Genomic DNA, 16,359 nt, shown 5'->3' on the forward strand with positions numbered 1-16,359 from the left:
TGCGATCTAAAATGTTATCATTTCAAGGAGCAAATGCATATCTAAGGAATAGATCATTGGCGGTGCAAATCTCCCATGAGTAATGGGGGTTGCAAGATGGGAAAAGGAATGTCAAGTAATCCCACATGCGAAAGACAATGTGGAAGATAAAAGAGCATTTAAGTCCAAATGGACCTCAACTCCCCCAAGCTAGACTTTTCTGGAAGATTATAAGGCCGTTTAGCTTTAGCATACCAACGCTCCACATGCCCCTAGAGACTCGTGTGTCTAGCTACCCTAGATGGGAGCAACTACCAATCTCTTCCGTGGTGTGGTATCATGGGCGGCCTAGTAACTCTTGGCTCCCCAAGATAGTATCAAAGTCATGTTTCATGATCTTGGGGCACTGGTGTAAATCTTGTATGAGTGGTATCAAAAGAGAGTGGAATTGCCATACTAACTCACATGCAAGGAAGTGTGGAAAATGAAATGACACTGCTGATCCAAAGTCCTATCTTTATTTCTCTCAAGCTCATCTTTTGTGGGAGGGAGGGTTGGCTAGATAGAGTGGGGACCTGTCTAGCAAAGCTAGTGTCTCGCGCTAGTCCATGTCAGGTTTGTGCACCTTGTGGGTGCTAGCAACCCTTGTAGAGTTGGGGCACACAAGCCACATCTGGCCGGCTGCTGTTCAACGCATGGTGTGGCAAATCTTGCTTTCCCAAGAATGAATGACAAGATTGGACACGCAAGGCAAATCTGGGCGATTTCCACTCAATGCAACATGCAAGCAAATCTTCGCTACCCCATAATTAGTGACAAGATGCCAAAGCACAATTCAAAGTAAACCATTACATTGTCACTAATTTGGCCAACGAAACTAATGAGCATGGTGCAACAAGAGACCATGACTACAGGTGGCTTGGAAGAGGCTATTATCATAAGATGATAGGTATACAAATGATGATAACACCAGCATCTTTTACTGTTGATGACATTTGGCCTCCAAAGTGTCAATCCTTCGCCACTAGTGTTTGGCCAAACCAATAAAACCAAGAAATCTAGGCTCCTTACAGCTAGTAGAAAAAAGGATAAACCCCATCCTATAGGTAGCCTAGGCAGGACAACCAGGCAAGCACCAACATTAATGTGACTAACATTGATTTAGGTATCCGATACAAACCCTACAGCCATGTTATCCATACAACCCACAGCTGCAAAAAGGAACAAAATTTCCAATCATTGAGAGGAAATTGAGATAGCACCTCAAAGTTCTCCTTTGGGTACAATGTCCATCTCACTCTCTCAATTAGAAGCAGGGACACTACAGCCACAACATGCATAGCCTTGCCATGATGTTTGCACACCCACGCACACCGTGCGCGTGTGCGTACACGCGCATGGCTACGCACGTGTGTGTGTGTGTGTGTGTGTGTGTGTGTGTGTGTGTGTGTGTGTGTGAGAGAGAGAGAGAGAGAGAGAGAGAGAGAGAGAGAGAGAGCCAACTAGAGCTTCAGAAAAAGATTATGACTATGATCAATTAATGTTTAAATGAAACTCCCTCCCCCCCGCTCGCACTCTCACACACACTACGGATTGACCAAAAATTTAATCTTGATTCATAAGGAGTGCTTGGTTGCAAAGTTAAAAAGGGCATGACAGCCAGACAAAATTGGAGAATCCCCACATGTGCTCGCCCTTCTATTGTTTCACATTTCCCATATTGTACAGACATTCCTTTGAAAGCATCCTCTACAAATTTACAATTCAGCCTACCTCCCAACAATGTATGAAAAGAACGGACTTAAGAAGTTGGTTTCACTTTATATATACTATTTTTTTTGCATGCATACAGAAATCTGGGCTCCCTTTGGTCGTGTGCCGTGTCCCTATCTAGACATAGTAAATCATGCCCACTTCAATTAGACTGGTGTGGGGAATGTTCAGCGCTGCAGAAGGACCCCGACAGTTTTTCCTAAGAAAATTGAATGCTAAGTTGATCGCGAGCTTCTTTACCAGCGATGAGCTCCCACTCGCTTTCACATATGAATGCCCCAATATGTAGGCGACACCTGCCTCCTTCGCCTGGATAAGCTCCTTCAGCTCGTCTGTGACTGCTTGGTCCATGTGTGGACTCTCCTCGGGAAGCTCAAACCTGACTTGCTTTCGCCGCCCAGAATTCTGCGTCTGAAGATGGTGGCGGCCCCCGCTAAGGGACGAGGAAACTGAATGGTTGCTTTCATCACCTCCATGGCTCCCACCCACAAGTGGAATCAATTTCATTGCTGGATGGCTCGACGTTCTCACCACTGTCATCTTCTCATCCAAAAGAACCTCACCAGCAGCAGGTGAGGTTGCCACACTCTTCACTTCACTCTTTATGAATTCCCCCATGTTGAGCACAAGCTGATCTTCAAAGTTTACATCATCTTCGTGGACATCCTTGTAGCCATACCTTACCACACACCTGTATATCCTGTACTCTTTGGGCCCGATGCGGCCAAGTAAAAACCTCTCATTTGGAGGAACGTGTGGAACCGGGACTGCCTTTATGCACACAAACACGACAATCTGATGGAATGCTGGGAGATTTGTCACAAAATGTGAAAAAACGGCTGGAACCCCGGAGACCAATTCTGTATAGATAAGACCCATGCCTCGAACCCGCACAATTCCAAGGCTTGGGCCTAGTGTGAGTAGCCATTTCATGGAGACCTTGTTCTGCATATCGAATTCGTACTTCTTTCTGATACCATAGTGCCATATGTACATGACCGCCATGAAGACCAGGGCGAGGACAAGAGGGACCCAGCCACCTTGGTGTACCTTAATCAGGCAGGACGAAGCATACACAGCTTCTATGGATCCAAAAAGAAAGAAGAACCCAAGAGCTATAAATACATTCTTCTGCCAAACGATCATGATGACCAGTGTCATAAGACACGTGGTCACCAACATGACTGTAACAACCGCAAGACCTGCAAAAATTGGAAGACCCGGAAATCAGACATCCAAGGATCCTTATGGAGCTCAAAATGTAAGAGTGCTTGGTTTGAAAGCAGACCATAAGCGTTTCCAATCAGAGTTGTGTTCCGGAAACCAATTGTGATGGACAAACAAAGGATCATCAGCAACCAATTGATCTCTGGCACATAGATTTGTCCCATTATGTTGTTGGATGTATGGACAATCTTCACGCGAGGAAAGCAACCCAAAGCCGAGCATTGCTTGATAATAGAAAAAGTTGCAGAGATGATTGCCTGACTCCCGACAATGGATGCAAGTGTAGCCACCACAAACACTGGCCAGAACACGGGCTCTGCAATCGATATCAATCATTTTTCCTGCCCTTTAGCTAATGTAATACTGCTAAGACCGCTCACCCTTTCTGTATCTAAGAACAGAATCACACTTACTTGGAATTGCTTTGTAAAAGTTCCATTCAACCTCCTCTCTATTTCTCGAAAGAAAAGCCGCCTGTCCCATGTAGGTTAGGATTAAACATGGGTACACAGCAAATATGAAAGCAAGCTGCAAAAAAAGGGGGGAAGTTTAGAATTGCATTTCTAAAAAATTTCTTACATGTACGTCTTAATCTACCAGAAAAAATATATTGAATAATTTTTGGGGAAGAAGCAAAAAAAGGTCAACCTTAATTGATCGTTGTGAGAAATGTCCCAAATCTGCAAACATCGCCTCCACTCCTACATAAGAAACCTTGAGGTTTGTCAAAATTGGTAATTATATCTCTAAAAGGTGTATGTGTGCTGTATTTGGAGTCCGGGTGAAGTCCAGGTCCATGGCTTTCCACCCCAACCCCCACATCCTAATGCTTATAAAATTATACCTCATCAAAAGGTGGTAAATAGGATCTCTCTTTGGAAAAAAACAAAAGGTGCATATGCACGTGGGTGTGTATTCACATGTATACCTGTAATGCAAAGTGCCACGCCTCCTAGAGACATCCATCCATCTTTCCCAGTTTCTCGAAAAAACTTGTACATGTAATACGGTGACAGTCCTTTGTAGATACTCGGATTCCAATGACAGATGTTGTAGATGCCAATACTGCTAATGCAGAAGAGCCATGCAATTACAATGGGCGCAAACATGAATGCAACCCTGTGGGTACCGCATTTTTGTAATGCAAATAGACCAACCAGGATTACGCAAGCAATCAGAACGACCAAATCTGCCAAGAAAAGCACATAGATGAGTAAGTCAAGCAGCAGTGTCTAGATTAACCAATATGTGGCAAGAAAGCGAATACAACTACTCTCAATTTTAAAACTCTGTAAGACTATAAAAATATGAATGGATAAAAATGCCATGTAAGCAAATTATCTTTGAAAATGCACATTTTAAGAGTTCCCATCTCGCACACGTGTGTGCACGCGTGTGCTCGCGCACGAGAGAGAGAGAGAGAGAGAGAGAGAGAGAGAGAGAGAGAGAGAGAGAGAGCTGTATTAATGCCTACTAGAGGCCAAACTCGACCTATGAGACAAATCAATGTACAACTGTCAATGTCTTCCGGATGTCCAGAAAAAAAAAAGGACAAAATGAGCATGAAATAAACTATGAAAGTACTGAGCTAGTGGGGGGGTGTGATGGATGGAGCACTACTACTAGAGGCTCAGTATGCAACCTATATGCGTAGGGTATACAAGAATGCAATGCAGATCTGTCTACCTCCAACCAGTACCATAATGGGGGTGTAATATGTGATACATAGGCGATGGCGAGGCAAAAATACCTTGGAGCATGATCTCCGGGTGTGAGTGTAAGTGAGCTATCCGCTCCTGGATATGGTGCTGATGTCGAGCCCGTATCTGTGTGATCTCCCTCTAATGTAGTCTGGGAGTCTGGTAGCCTGGTGCTCTCGGTCTCCGTCTAGCTCGGAGGTCCGCAACGCGCTGAAGTGTAACCCCCTCCTGTGTCAGGGTAGGCACTGGGATAGATCTCTGGAAGAAATCAGTGAGCTGGAGCTGTCGCCCACCTCTCCCTGTGGTATGAGTCCGTAGCAATGTCTCTCTGTGGCGCTGTGTCTCTAGCAAGAACTGGCCAAATCTGTGCTGGCCTGCAGACTCCATGATCTTGCCAGTTCTTGCTAGAGAGAGAGAGAGAGAGAGAGAGAGAGAGAGAGAGAGAGAGTTCTATTAATGTCTACGGAAGGCCAAAATGGCCTATGAGACCAAATACATGAACGAAGACCATGAAGGTCTTATGCCAAATCTCAGGTCTCGGAAAAGAAACATCAAACCAAACTAAGAAAGAAGTCCAGCGTTGTGAAAAATTTGAATAAGAGCTTATATATACCTAGATGAATCCACGAACATGCCCAAATTCGCCTTATAAGAAAGTGCAATTTATGACCTCATGGTAGTCATCCACAAGACGATAAACCATCAACTCCATCATGCATAGTATGGACTAGATACTACGACATCCCCACTAACGTCATCAATGCCCAATAGTGGGTGTAGAACTTGGTATCAATATACGCTCCCACACACACACACACCCCACGCACACACATAGCATACATTCATACAAAGATCTGTGTACTGAGTTTCTGTCATCACAGCTCCAGAGATACAGAGCAAATTCAACCATAATGAAGCCTAGCACCAAGGATCATAACAAATAGAAAGAATTATTACAACAAAAAGGTAGTTGATAGGGCATATGCACCACTAAAGATAGAAAGAATTAACACAATATCAATTGGCTGCAACTTGGACGAAAACTTCACAATGAGAAATTTGCATGTCCGCTAATACAGATGTGAAATTTGAATAAGAGCTTATTCATCGCGGAAAACAGCCCATTTGCCTGCTTTACGTGCTGCTCGTGTAACTCCATGTTGGACAAAAGGGGTTTCACAAAGCACTTGACCATTAGTAAAATTAAACACTTCAATTGGCCACAACCTTAAAACATATGCCACTCAATTCCACAGAACTGTAAAAGAGAGATGTGCACATTTGACACCACATAGAGGTTGGAATGGGCCGAACGCCCCCACCCCCCCCCCCCCCTTCTCTTCATTTTGAGTATTTTATTACCCAAGGAGAAAAAAATCACGTACAAGCTTTGAGGGCCTTACTTTCCCCGCAAGAGATGCCGGATTATCCATACACAACCATCATTTGACCATACACGGGATATCATCAAAGGAAGCCCCAAAATACCATGCATGTGTGTAAACCACCTCTTCTCATGAGGGTACTGATCTTCCCCATCGCTACAGGTCTTCAAGATGCCATATGTGATGAAAAAACTCAACTGAAGCAAATAATACTTCCACATACCATAATACACAAGCATAAATAAGATTAGGGAAACCAAATAAGAGGGGTGTGGGCGAGCTCACCACCCAACCATAGATTTGTGTCCTCAAACGTCCCCCGAGCCAAGGGCTAAGGTTCCACTCCCACGAGTCCATGCCAGTCAGCCTTAGCATCCCATACCACCAATGCTTGCCCACAGGGGCCCTCGGCAAGACTACCCATGATCCACCATGTCCATGGCAGGAGTAAGCCTCTGTCAGAATACGCAACGGAGATGATGACCAGATCTGGGAACACGAGTAAAAAAAACGCATGCAAAAAAACAGCACAAGAGAGAGAGAGAGAGATGTAGGCGTGTAACTCTACTCTAATATACACAAGAAGGTCCCGATATGATACACTGAGTGGTATGGGGCTGGGGGCCTATTTATATGCCCCCGGATGGGCAGTCAGCCTGCTGAAAAGGCCCTCCACCACTGTAGCAACAGTCGGCCAGCAGCACATGAGGCCCACGACTGCATACATCCAGTCGGCCAACAGTGAGACACTCCACGACTGATGTCTGAGCAGTCGGCCAACTACTACTGGGTCCTCCAGCCACCTCAGGGCTGCCTCCCAAGCCACAAAAAAATGGAAAAAATAAGGGAAAAAATACGAAGAGTGGGGAAAAATGATAAAACACCTCATAAGGGCGGGCACACCCACAACAAAGGCCCTGGTGTATAAATCTGGACAGGAGATGACTTCTAACACCCCCTCTCAGCTCCTGGCTGTGAAACCAACAACAGGGAGCTGGGGTGCCGCCTGAGCAAATCCTGAGAGAGCGACTTCGTGAAGAGATCCACCGTACTGTCCTCCGTCGAACAGAACTCTAGCAAGATATCATCAGCAACGATCTGTTCACGAACAAAGTGCCTCTGGATGACCATGGGTTCCTCCAGTGGAAGCCCAAACCTACAATGCAACCTCTGCATCCTCACCACCTCACAAGCAGCATCACAAGCAGCCCTGTACTCTGCCTCTGTACTCGACAAGGCAAAAGATGACTCCTTCTCACTGCTCCATAAAACTGCTCCTCGGCCTGAAGTAGATCTCCTCGTGTCCGGATCTCCTCCCCAAACTGAGTCACTCCAACCGTGGAGTCGGACTCCATCCAACAATCCCCCTCCTGTGTACAAGAGTCCCTGATCCTTCGCATGCCGCAGAAACCACAGGAAACGCAATCCTGCCTCCCAAAGAGTCATCCGCAACCATGAGCTCAACTGCCTCATCAGGAAGCTCCCGTCCAATCTGGTGTCCATCAACCAGATCAATGAACCATACAGCTTTTGAGTCACAGAGACATCACACTGCTCACAAGGATCAACACCTGTTACGGTGCACAAACAAGTCCTGGAAACCTGATGAAACCTGTCAACCACCCCCTCTGAATCCGGAACCACAAAGCCTTGAGAAACCACCTCCTTCTGCAAGTAAGCACCCGCCACCTGCCTGGCTTTCCGAAAGGTCCCCGTGGAAAGAACATCCTCAACTACTGGAGGTTCTTTGTCCCAAATACTACGAGACATCAGAGCATAAGTGACCTGTTCAGCTTCCTCTGACTGACGAACACAAGAACTACCAACATCAGTACTGGAAAGTTCCTGCCAACTGCTGCCATCTACTTGCAAGCTATCCACCATCTGGTCTCGGAAAGCCCGCACCTGCAGCGTATCCACACTTAAGTGGCCATTACCAGACTGCCACTCATCACAAACCTGAGGACCTGGGAGAGAGAGTGCTGAAAGCCTATAAACTCCATTCTCCACTCCGCCTTCCCAAACCACTTGGCCTGTTGCTTTGTCCCGGAGAGCAACAAAATGCTCATCAAACTCCACCCGTACACCAGTCTTGCAAACCTGATGCACTGACAACAGATGAAAACCAAGTGCCAGAACATACAACACCTGGGAGGAATGCTTCCCCCCTTTGCCATCGGGAACTATCTCCATCCTGCCCTCACTGTGAACTGGGATAGTGGATGTATCACCAGTAAGAATATGACCAGAAAACCTGCAGAGATCCTGTAAACCGGAACGGGAAGGAGTCATGTGCCTGGAAGCACCACTATCGAGGATCCACTCCCGAGTATCTGTTGCGGAGAGTCCTCCAACCTCCTCCCTACCTAAAGAAAATGAAACATCGGTGTCCATCACCTCCACGTGCACAAAAGCCGGAGTCTTCATGATTGCTGCGCTGAGAAATCTTCATCTTTCTCGGTCTTCCGCTTGGGACACTGCCTCCAGTAGTGGCCTTTCTCGCCACAATCATTACAGGTCCTCTCTGCCTTTAGTTTCTCGCGGTCAATAACGGACTTCTTCTCAGAAGACTTCTCCGACGAAGCCTTCCCTTTGCCCGTGTTATGGCCTTTCGACCGTTGGCCAGTTAAGGCCTCCGAACCTCCACCCTGAGGAGGGTTCGTGAATCGTTCCTCCTAGTCCATGGACCATGGGCACAAGCTCCTCCCACGTGATGGTGCTGAGCCTGCCACTGGTAATCAACGACGAGTAAAATGCTGAGTACGAAGAGGGCAAGTGCGACAGCAATGTTATGGCCATGTCCTCAGATGATATCTCCTTCCCAGCCTAAAGAACTTCCTGCTGAAGAGCCTGCAGGTTGTTAATATGCTCCCGCATCGTCGACGACTTTGCAGGATTCATAACCCACATCTGTACTTCCAAGGAAATCCTCTTCATGGGCGATACCCTGTTGTAAAGTGAGGCCAAATGCTGCCATATACCTCTGGCCAGCGTCATATGCTTTACATGATTGATTACCGGTGGTGTGCAATTGAGAAAGATAAACGAACGGACCCTGGCGTTGACACGATCCCACATGTGTGTCTGAGCCTCCCGGTCCTTTCGGGTCGACGGTAACTCCCCTTCCTCAACTTCCGGCCATGGAACCCCAACAATGACTAAATCAGCGAGGTCGTAGGACTCCAGAATAGATTCCATCATAACCTTCCATATGCCGTAGTTGCTCCCGTCCAACTGACGGTCCACCGGGAACGTGGGGATTGTTGGGATCTTCACATGTCTCTCAGCCATCTCAAACAGATTTGCCATTGCGGGGATGTACTCTGAAAAGGGTGGGTGGGTGGGAACAAAGAAGAACTAAAACCTGCAAGTGGCTGTCCTGCAAATCAGCCCGCCTTCCTCTTGCTTCTCCTCTTCCTGAACAGTCCAAAACAGTCCACCAATCAGCCACAAAACAGTCCCCCTCTTCCTCACACAAATCCCAAGAACTATCTAGAGCCTAGGGCTCTGATACCATGTCAGAATACGCAGCGGAGATGATGACCAGATCTGGGGACACGAGAGCAAAAAAAACGCATGCAGAAAAACAGCACAAGAGAGAGAGAGAGAGATGTAGGCGTCATAGTTACCACGGAACGTCGTTCCGCCTTCCTGGAACGCCGGAACGCCGTTCCGGGCGAAGGCACGTTCCCGGAATGTCCCGAAACGTTCCGAAATTTATATTTTATTTTTTATTTTTTTTTAAGTTTTGCTTGCAAAAATGTATGTTCATGTCTTGGGGGAGCAAATATTATAAAGCATATTTGGCTATCCGTATACAAAAAGTTACATTTTTTTGTGTCATATGCTGACATGTCATATGACGTGGCGTTCCGCGACGTTCCCGATCCGCTCCCGTTCCCGTTCCCGTTCCTGCTCCCATTCTAGCATCCGACGTTCCCGGAACGTTCCCGTTCCACAGTAACTATGGTAGGCGTGTGACTCTGCTCTAATATACACAAGAAGATCCCGATATGATACACTATAAGTAGCTCACATAATAGAGAAAATTACTATCACACATTACAAATTTTAAGCCGTGAACTGTAACCTGCTTGTTCATGAATCTGCTAGTTCATGGGTTAAACCTTTCACAAATTTGCTAGTTCACGATTTAACCCTTCACAAATCTGCTAGTTCACGGTTTAACCCTTTATGAATGTGCTAGTTCACGGTTTAACCTTTCATGGTTTAAACCTTTCATGCTTTAAGCTTTCACGGTTTAAACCTCTCATGCTTTAAGCTTTCACAGATTAACTTTCACGCTTTAACCTTTCACGTGCTAAGTTGTCACGTCATGAACTACAATCTGTTACTTCACAGCACAAACTAATTACCTTACTAATTCACCACATCACTCCAGTGTTGTTATTACTCACTTTACTAACACTCTTCCCATCATACGTCACCAATTAACTCACCAGTCACACTCCAGTGTTGTTATTACTCACTTTACTAACACTCTTCCCATCATACGTCACCAATTAGCTCACCACTCACACACGAGCTCTACCAGTCACAATGACTGATGCTTTATTGATAATGTTACAGATGGAATCCTCAGAAAACTTTGACTCGGAGTTTGAAGGAAATCCACTCAAGCCCAGCGCCACGGGGTCTCTACGTGAAAAAACTAAGAAAAAGCTCTCAAGAGCTCTCAAGACCTGTCATATGAAACCACTAAGGGAAAGGAACACCTAACCACTCCCAATCCAAGCAAGGAAATCAGGGTTGCCTCGAAGGCATGGTTCCTTTGTGCTTTTTTTAAGCAAGTACATGGAACTGCCTGATTAATGATGGATGTTGCTTGAGTTGTTTGCACAACTTGTTATGAACCATGCACAAGCAAGAGTTGTAAAGCAAGTCAAGCCATTGTCAGCAGAGACGACGTGCCAGTAGTTTGTGGCATCAGCGGGTCCCGTGCCCTGGTCCTCATCATGAGCTAAAGACAGCTCACCAACAGAGGCAGAATAATGTAAGAGGTGTTGTATGTCTCAACAGAACCCCACCAATCCTGCTGAAGCGGCGGCCTTCCCACAGTGGTGCTCGCAGCTACACCAATATGCCACTTAGACTCTTTATCTTGTTGCTGCAAAGGACTGGGGAGAGGTATTGGATTAAAGGAAAGACAGAATAAGTTTCATTACCTTAGAAGGTAGATATTCCCAATTATATTCTTATCATACAAATTGCCACTCTTAAACAAAGATAGAAAAAGACATACTAAAATCTAACAAGTATGTAGAGTGCTAGCTACTCACGCTCGTTGAGATGCTTTGCTGCAACATTGATGCCAGAGACGGCTGATAACACTGCACAAAACAATTGAGAATATAAGCCCAAATACAAACAAACCAAAGTGTCCCTTCTCGGCAGGCCCATGGCCAAGTGGCTATCGTAGCATGCTGCCCGAAGGGAGTATGAGTTCGAACCCCAACCCTTATGATATACTACTAAGCTTATTACAAAATTTAAAGAAAACCAAAGACTTTCTATGACAATTGCATCAAATCTTTCATTATTAGCATGAAAAAGAAAGCACTTTACCAGAGATTGGTGGCGTGAGTACGCCGTCACCGATAACCATGCATGTCCCCAAAAGAACTATGATAAGGAGTACATTGTGTACCAGCTTGTGTTTCTCTAAAAAGCGTATGATGGCATGTTTGCGACTTGTTCTAGAAATGGGCTCAAGGTTGTAAGTCGATAATTCCTCATCCAACTCTTGTTGATTGGGCAAGTGGCTCAACTTTGTGTGCCGGCATAGAAGCGAATACAGAGCAAATGTGCCACCTATGTCGACAAAGGCATACAAAATATCAGCACCCCTCCCTCCCTCTCTCTCTCTCTCTCTCTCTCTCTCTCTCAGTCTCTCTCTCTCTCTCTCTCTCTCTCTCTCTCTCTCAGCACCCCTCCCTCCCTCTCTCTCTCTCTCTCTCTCTCTCTCTCTCTCTCTCTCTCTCTCTCTCTCTCTCTCTCTCTCTCTCTCTCAGTCTCAGTGAAGATGATATGGGGAGTCCTGGAATTGTATGAGTTGGTGACAAGGAAAGTCCCAGTAACAGGCGGCATGTTAGATGTGATCACTAGCACCATGGGGCTAAAGCAGGGATGACCTCTCTCTCACACTCTTTTGCCTTAACATAGGTGAGATCTCTAATTTCATTGACAGTGTGGGCCGGCAGGCTCCACACTGTGATTCGTTGGTACCCATTTTGCTTTATGCAGACAACATAGTGCTGATCTCAGATTCAGCAGAGGGGCTACAGAGCATGCCTTTTGTGAGCAGCGGGACCTCACAGTTAACCTTTGGCAAGACCAAGGTTATGATCTTCAACAGGTGTGGGCCAGACAAGAAGGCAAAAGCGCAGCTTACTCAGCATTTTATGTGAATATTTGTCCACACAACAAGCCGACAGCAGTTGTAGCTGGCTGACTTGCATCCCAAGCATATATAAAAGCAAAAGTCATCATTCAAGTCAGTTCATCAAGTCCTTCATCATTCATCAGTCTCATAAGTTAGTCAGGCATATTTAGGGCCAATATTTAGGGCCAGAGGTCAACCCCTTTGGGGCTGACCAAGGGCCTCAGCCATGTACATTCATAAGCAACCTTTTTGTACCATAATACAAGAAGGCCCTGACACCAACTCTCTCTCTCTCTCTCTCTCTTCTTCTCTCTCCTATGTCTGAATCACGTTTATTTAGCATCTTGTTCTTAATCAAGCTCAGGGCTGTGGATCAACACAGCAAGGCTTCCGCGCATGCAACACAAGTGGAGCCCAGATTATGCTTATTCCCAAGCTCGAACAGAGTGGCGTCACATGGAGGGTAGGATCCGCGCCCACTGGCGCATCTTCGTCCTAGGACTGACTGTGATTACTCATCGAAACCCACGCCCAAGACTCTTGGAGTGGAGGGTAGTTCCAATAGTTTTGCTTCCCTCAAAGATTAGATATGCAGATTGCTTCATGGAACATCCAAGGTTTTCGGGGGCCTCAGTGCTTTCAAAGGCATGACATCCTTAGAGGAGAGCTTCATAGGCAGTATGTCATGATTTGTGACTAATATTATTATTATTCATTAAGTGAAGAGTTGTGCCTTCTCGAGTGGTCACCAATCAAGGGACACATCCTCTCGAAGGGTCACACCACTTCACAAGGGACATGACTATTAGTCTAAAGACACCTATTCATGAAAGGGCATGATCTTGCATAGGGACATGACTCTTCGATTGTAACTCTTCAGCCCCTATTTAAAGAGGGCTCCCATGTGCAATTCAATCGAACTCAAGTTCTTAGGCTTAATCTTGCAAGTCTTGTCTCTCTAGTTCTTAATCATGTGATTAGAATAGGTAATAGAAGGATTAGGAGATAGAAATCCTCACACAGTAGTTGGGGGACCCATTGACATTCTCTTCCTCCAGGAGCACCATCTTTCAGAGGCGCGTACCCGCCACTGTGGGAAGATTCTACTAGGTAGGAGTCACACTTTCTCATCTCCCTCTTTTGGCCCCTCCGGGATGCAAGGGGGAGTTTGTATTTCTATCAGTGAGCAGCTCTTGCCGGAAGTAGTTGGCTCAGGCATCATTGACACTGGTCGGCCTTAGTGGGTGACCATCAAGATCAAGAAGGATTGTGTGGGCTTTTTAAATGTATATGCTCCAAATGCCGCTGCCACAAAGCCACCTTCTAGAGTAGAGTTCGCCAATCCCTTCCATAGGCCGACGTTTGGTGTACGGTGGGGACTTTAACATGATAGAGTCAGCAAAAGATAGACTCTGAGGAGGCATGGCTACAATTTCTGGCTCAGAGTACTCTGCTTGGGAGGAGCTGGATGAGTAGACTTGCGGTCTTGGAGGCATGATCGGTATTTTGGCAGGCACTACTTTCTCCAATCACGCTCCGCTTATTTTGTCTCTGGAGGATCCTTCGAGGCAAAACAGACACTTGAGCACTCAGATCCCTGGCCTCCTCAAGGACTCCGAGATATGCGGCAACATAGAGCACATATCAGAGAGGTTGGATTTTCTCTCAAGATCTGCTGCAAATACAAGCCTAGGTGAGATTAACAGTTTACTGCAAGAGGAAGCTCGAAGCAGATTGGCTGGATTCCATGAGCAGGAGAGGAGCATTCGTCGAGGCCTTGCTTCTCTTCAGCGCCTGCAGGAGAGCTCCCCAGATAGCCCGTGGATTGAGGGTTGGTTGGCTGCCGCCCGTACAAAGCTCAGATCCATAGAGGAGCAGAGGGTGGAGTACAAATACCATGCTAGAGCTTCCTTCTGGACCTAGGCAGGAGACAGGGGCACTAGGGATTCCTTTGAGATTGCAGGCCCCCATAGGCAGAGAGATGGTATCCGCAGGTTGCGAGACCAAGATGGATCTATCATTTCTGACCACCCCACCTCCCCCCAAGCGAGGGCCATAGCCACAGATTTTTTCAAATCCCTTCTCATGGGTGCCCCATATCCGCACAAGTGGTGGATGCGCGAAAGCACACCTAGCAGCACACAAGAGCAATGGTTTCCCCCACTCTCCGGACTTTTCTATTGACTCCCTCCACACCTGAGGAGCTAGTGGAGGCCTTGACGACACTCCCTAGGAGAAAATGCCCGAGAGCAGACGACGTCTAGTCTCCTTTTTTCTTCGTCACTAGGATCTCATATGGAAGGCAGCCTTAGAGTAGCCTTCAACGAGATTATGTGTCACCAGCTTGGACATTTCCCATTATAAAAGGAGTCTGGTGGACTCCAAGGTGTCTAAATATTTGGAAAGTACAAGCTTGGGGTTATCCTGAAATACAAAGGATAACACTCCTTAAATTTAGGAGAGTTGCTATTTTTGGGCCGACTCCAATGAAAATTCTGTTCGCGTCGTTACGTCTGGAATTGAGCAAATGGGGGGACATGTCAAAGCACATTTGGCAGGAGGTCTACCAGTTGGGATATTTTTTAAGGTAAAGATTATGGGAGGACCCATCTCTTAGATTGGGACATGTGGCAAGAAAGTGGATCAAAGTGAGACAAGTGGCCTCACACTTGTCAAAAAGTGGATCAAATTGAGACAAGTAGCCTCACACTTGTCATTTCGGCTATTGTGTGGCTCTCCACTTGTCATTATAGCCTTCTCTTGCTATTTTAGCTCATGGGAGGCCCAAATCTATAAATTGGAGCCCTCTCTCTATGATGGTTGCTTGCATTCTTGTCAAACACTTTATAATGAGTTCCTACACTCCTTCACTCCCCTCAACAGAAGGTTTCTCTATTTCAATAGCCTCTCGATGGCTATACCGGCTCTTGATGGCTGTACCGGCTGATTTGTGTACTATACTGGTTGCATTAAGTGATCTGCTGGCTGATTTGAGGGCTGAACCTACTGTACCAACCACTGTACCTACTGTACCAACCATTGTACCTGCTGTACCAGCCATTGTACCTATTGTACCAGTCCATATACTGACTGTACCGGCTGAATGGAGAGTCGTACCGGCTGTACCAGCTCTATTGCATGAAGACCTCTGGTTTTTGGGGAAGAATCAGCACCCACGTAGAGGTATATGGATTATATTGTTGGCTTGGCATTTCTATAGCCTATGTACTGACTGAATTTTATGGTTGCCTTGTGTTGGGCTGTGTTATGGCATTTGTATATAGATAATCCAGCATCTCCCGTGGGGAGAGTAAGGCCCTTAAAGCTTGTACATGATATTTTCTCCTTGGGTAATAAAATACTCCAAGGAGGGGGGGGCAATTCCAGCCTCTATGCGGTGTCAACTGTGCACCTCTCTCTTTTACAGTTTTGTGGATTAAATGGCATATGTTGAATGCTGTGGCCAATTCCAGTGTCTAATTGCATTAATGGTCAAGTGTTTTGCAAAACCCCCGGGCCCTGCGGAAGTTACATTGGTATGAGAGCATTGGCTCTTTCACACTCTTGTGTGAAGATGATCATGTTGGGGAATAAACATTGACTATTAGTGTAGTTAAATACGGTCAGCCTATCCACTTATGGGAGCAATCATGCAACAAGAGCATGAGCATAAGTCAACATCGTCTATGGATTCGTGGATTCGTGAAATCAATCTTGGCTTTATTATGCCTATTGGGTATTCTCTTCTATATTGATATCATGCATCATTTCATCAAGCTCAAGACAACTTGTAAGGAGATACATCTATTGAGCTTTATGATGAACTGGACAAAAAAAGCTAAGTACTCCTTTCTTTTTCTTGCAAGATTATTACATGGGATTTTTGAGTGCT

At 46.0% G+C, this 16,359-nt stretch overlaps 1 protein-coding gene across 1 annotated transcript in view; it reads right to left on the bottom strand.

Annotated features, from left to right (window-relative positions):
• Positions 1 to 1,572: 1,572 nt before the first annotated feature.
• Positions 1,573 to 16,359, bottom strand: part of LOC147615719 (putative potassium transporter 2) — a 43,938-nt gene continuing 29,151 nt past the window's right edge. The window contains exons 3-9 of the mRNA XM_086778296.1: positions 11,651 to 11,896; positions 11,365 to 11,415; positions 3,908 to 4,168; positions 3,628 to 3,680; positions 3,393 to 3,507; positions 3,041 to 3,295; positions 1,573 to 2,954 (exon numbers count right to left, since the gene is read on the bottom strand). Coding sequence (XP_086634422.1) covers positions 1,870 to 2,954; positions 3,041 to 3,295; positions 3,393 to 3,507; positions 3,628 to 3,680; positions 3,908 to 4,168; positions 11,365 to 11,415; positions 11,651 to 11,896 — 2,066 coding nt within the window. The 3' untranslated portion in view covers positions 1,573 to 1,869. The remainder of the gene's footprint in view (positions 2,955 to 3,040; positions 3,296 to 3,392; positions 3,508 to 3,627; positions 3,681 to 3,907; positions 4,169 to 11,364; positions 11,416 to 11,650; positions 11,897 to 16,359) is intronic.

Source organism: Cibotium barometz, chromosome 39 (genome assembly GCF_041138505.1).
Source record: "Cibotium barometz isolate CiBa-2024 chromosome 39, ASM4113850v1, whole genome shotgun sequence".
NCBI lineage: Eukaryota > Viridiplantae > Streptophyta > Polypodiopsida > Cyatheales > Cibotiaceae > Cibotium > Cibotium barometz.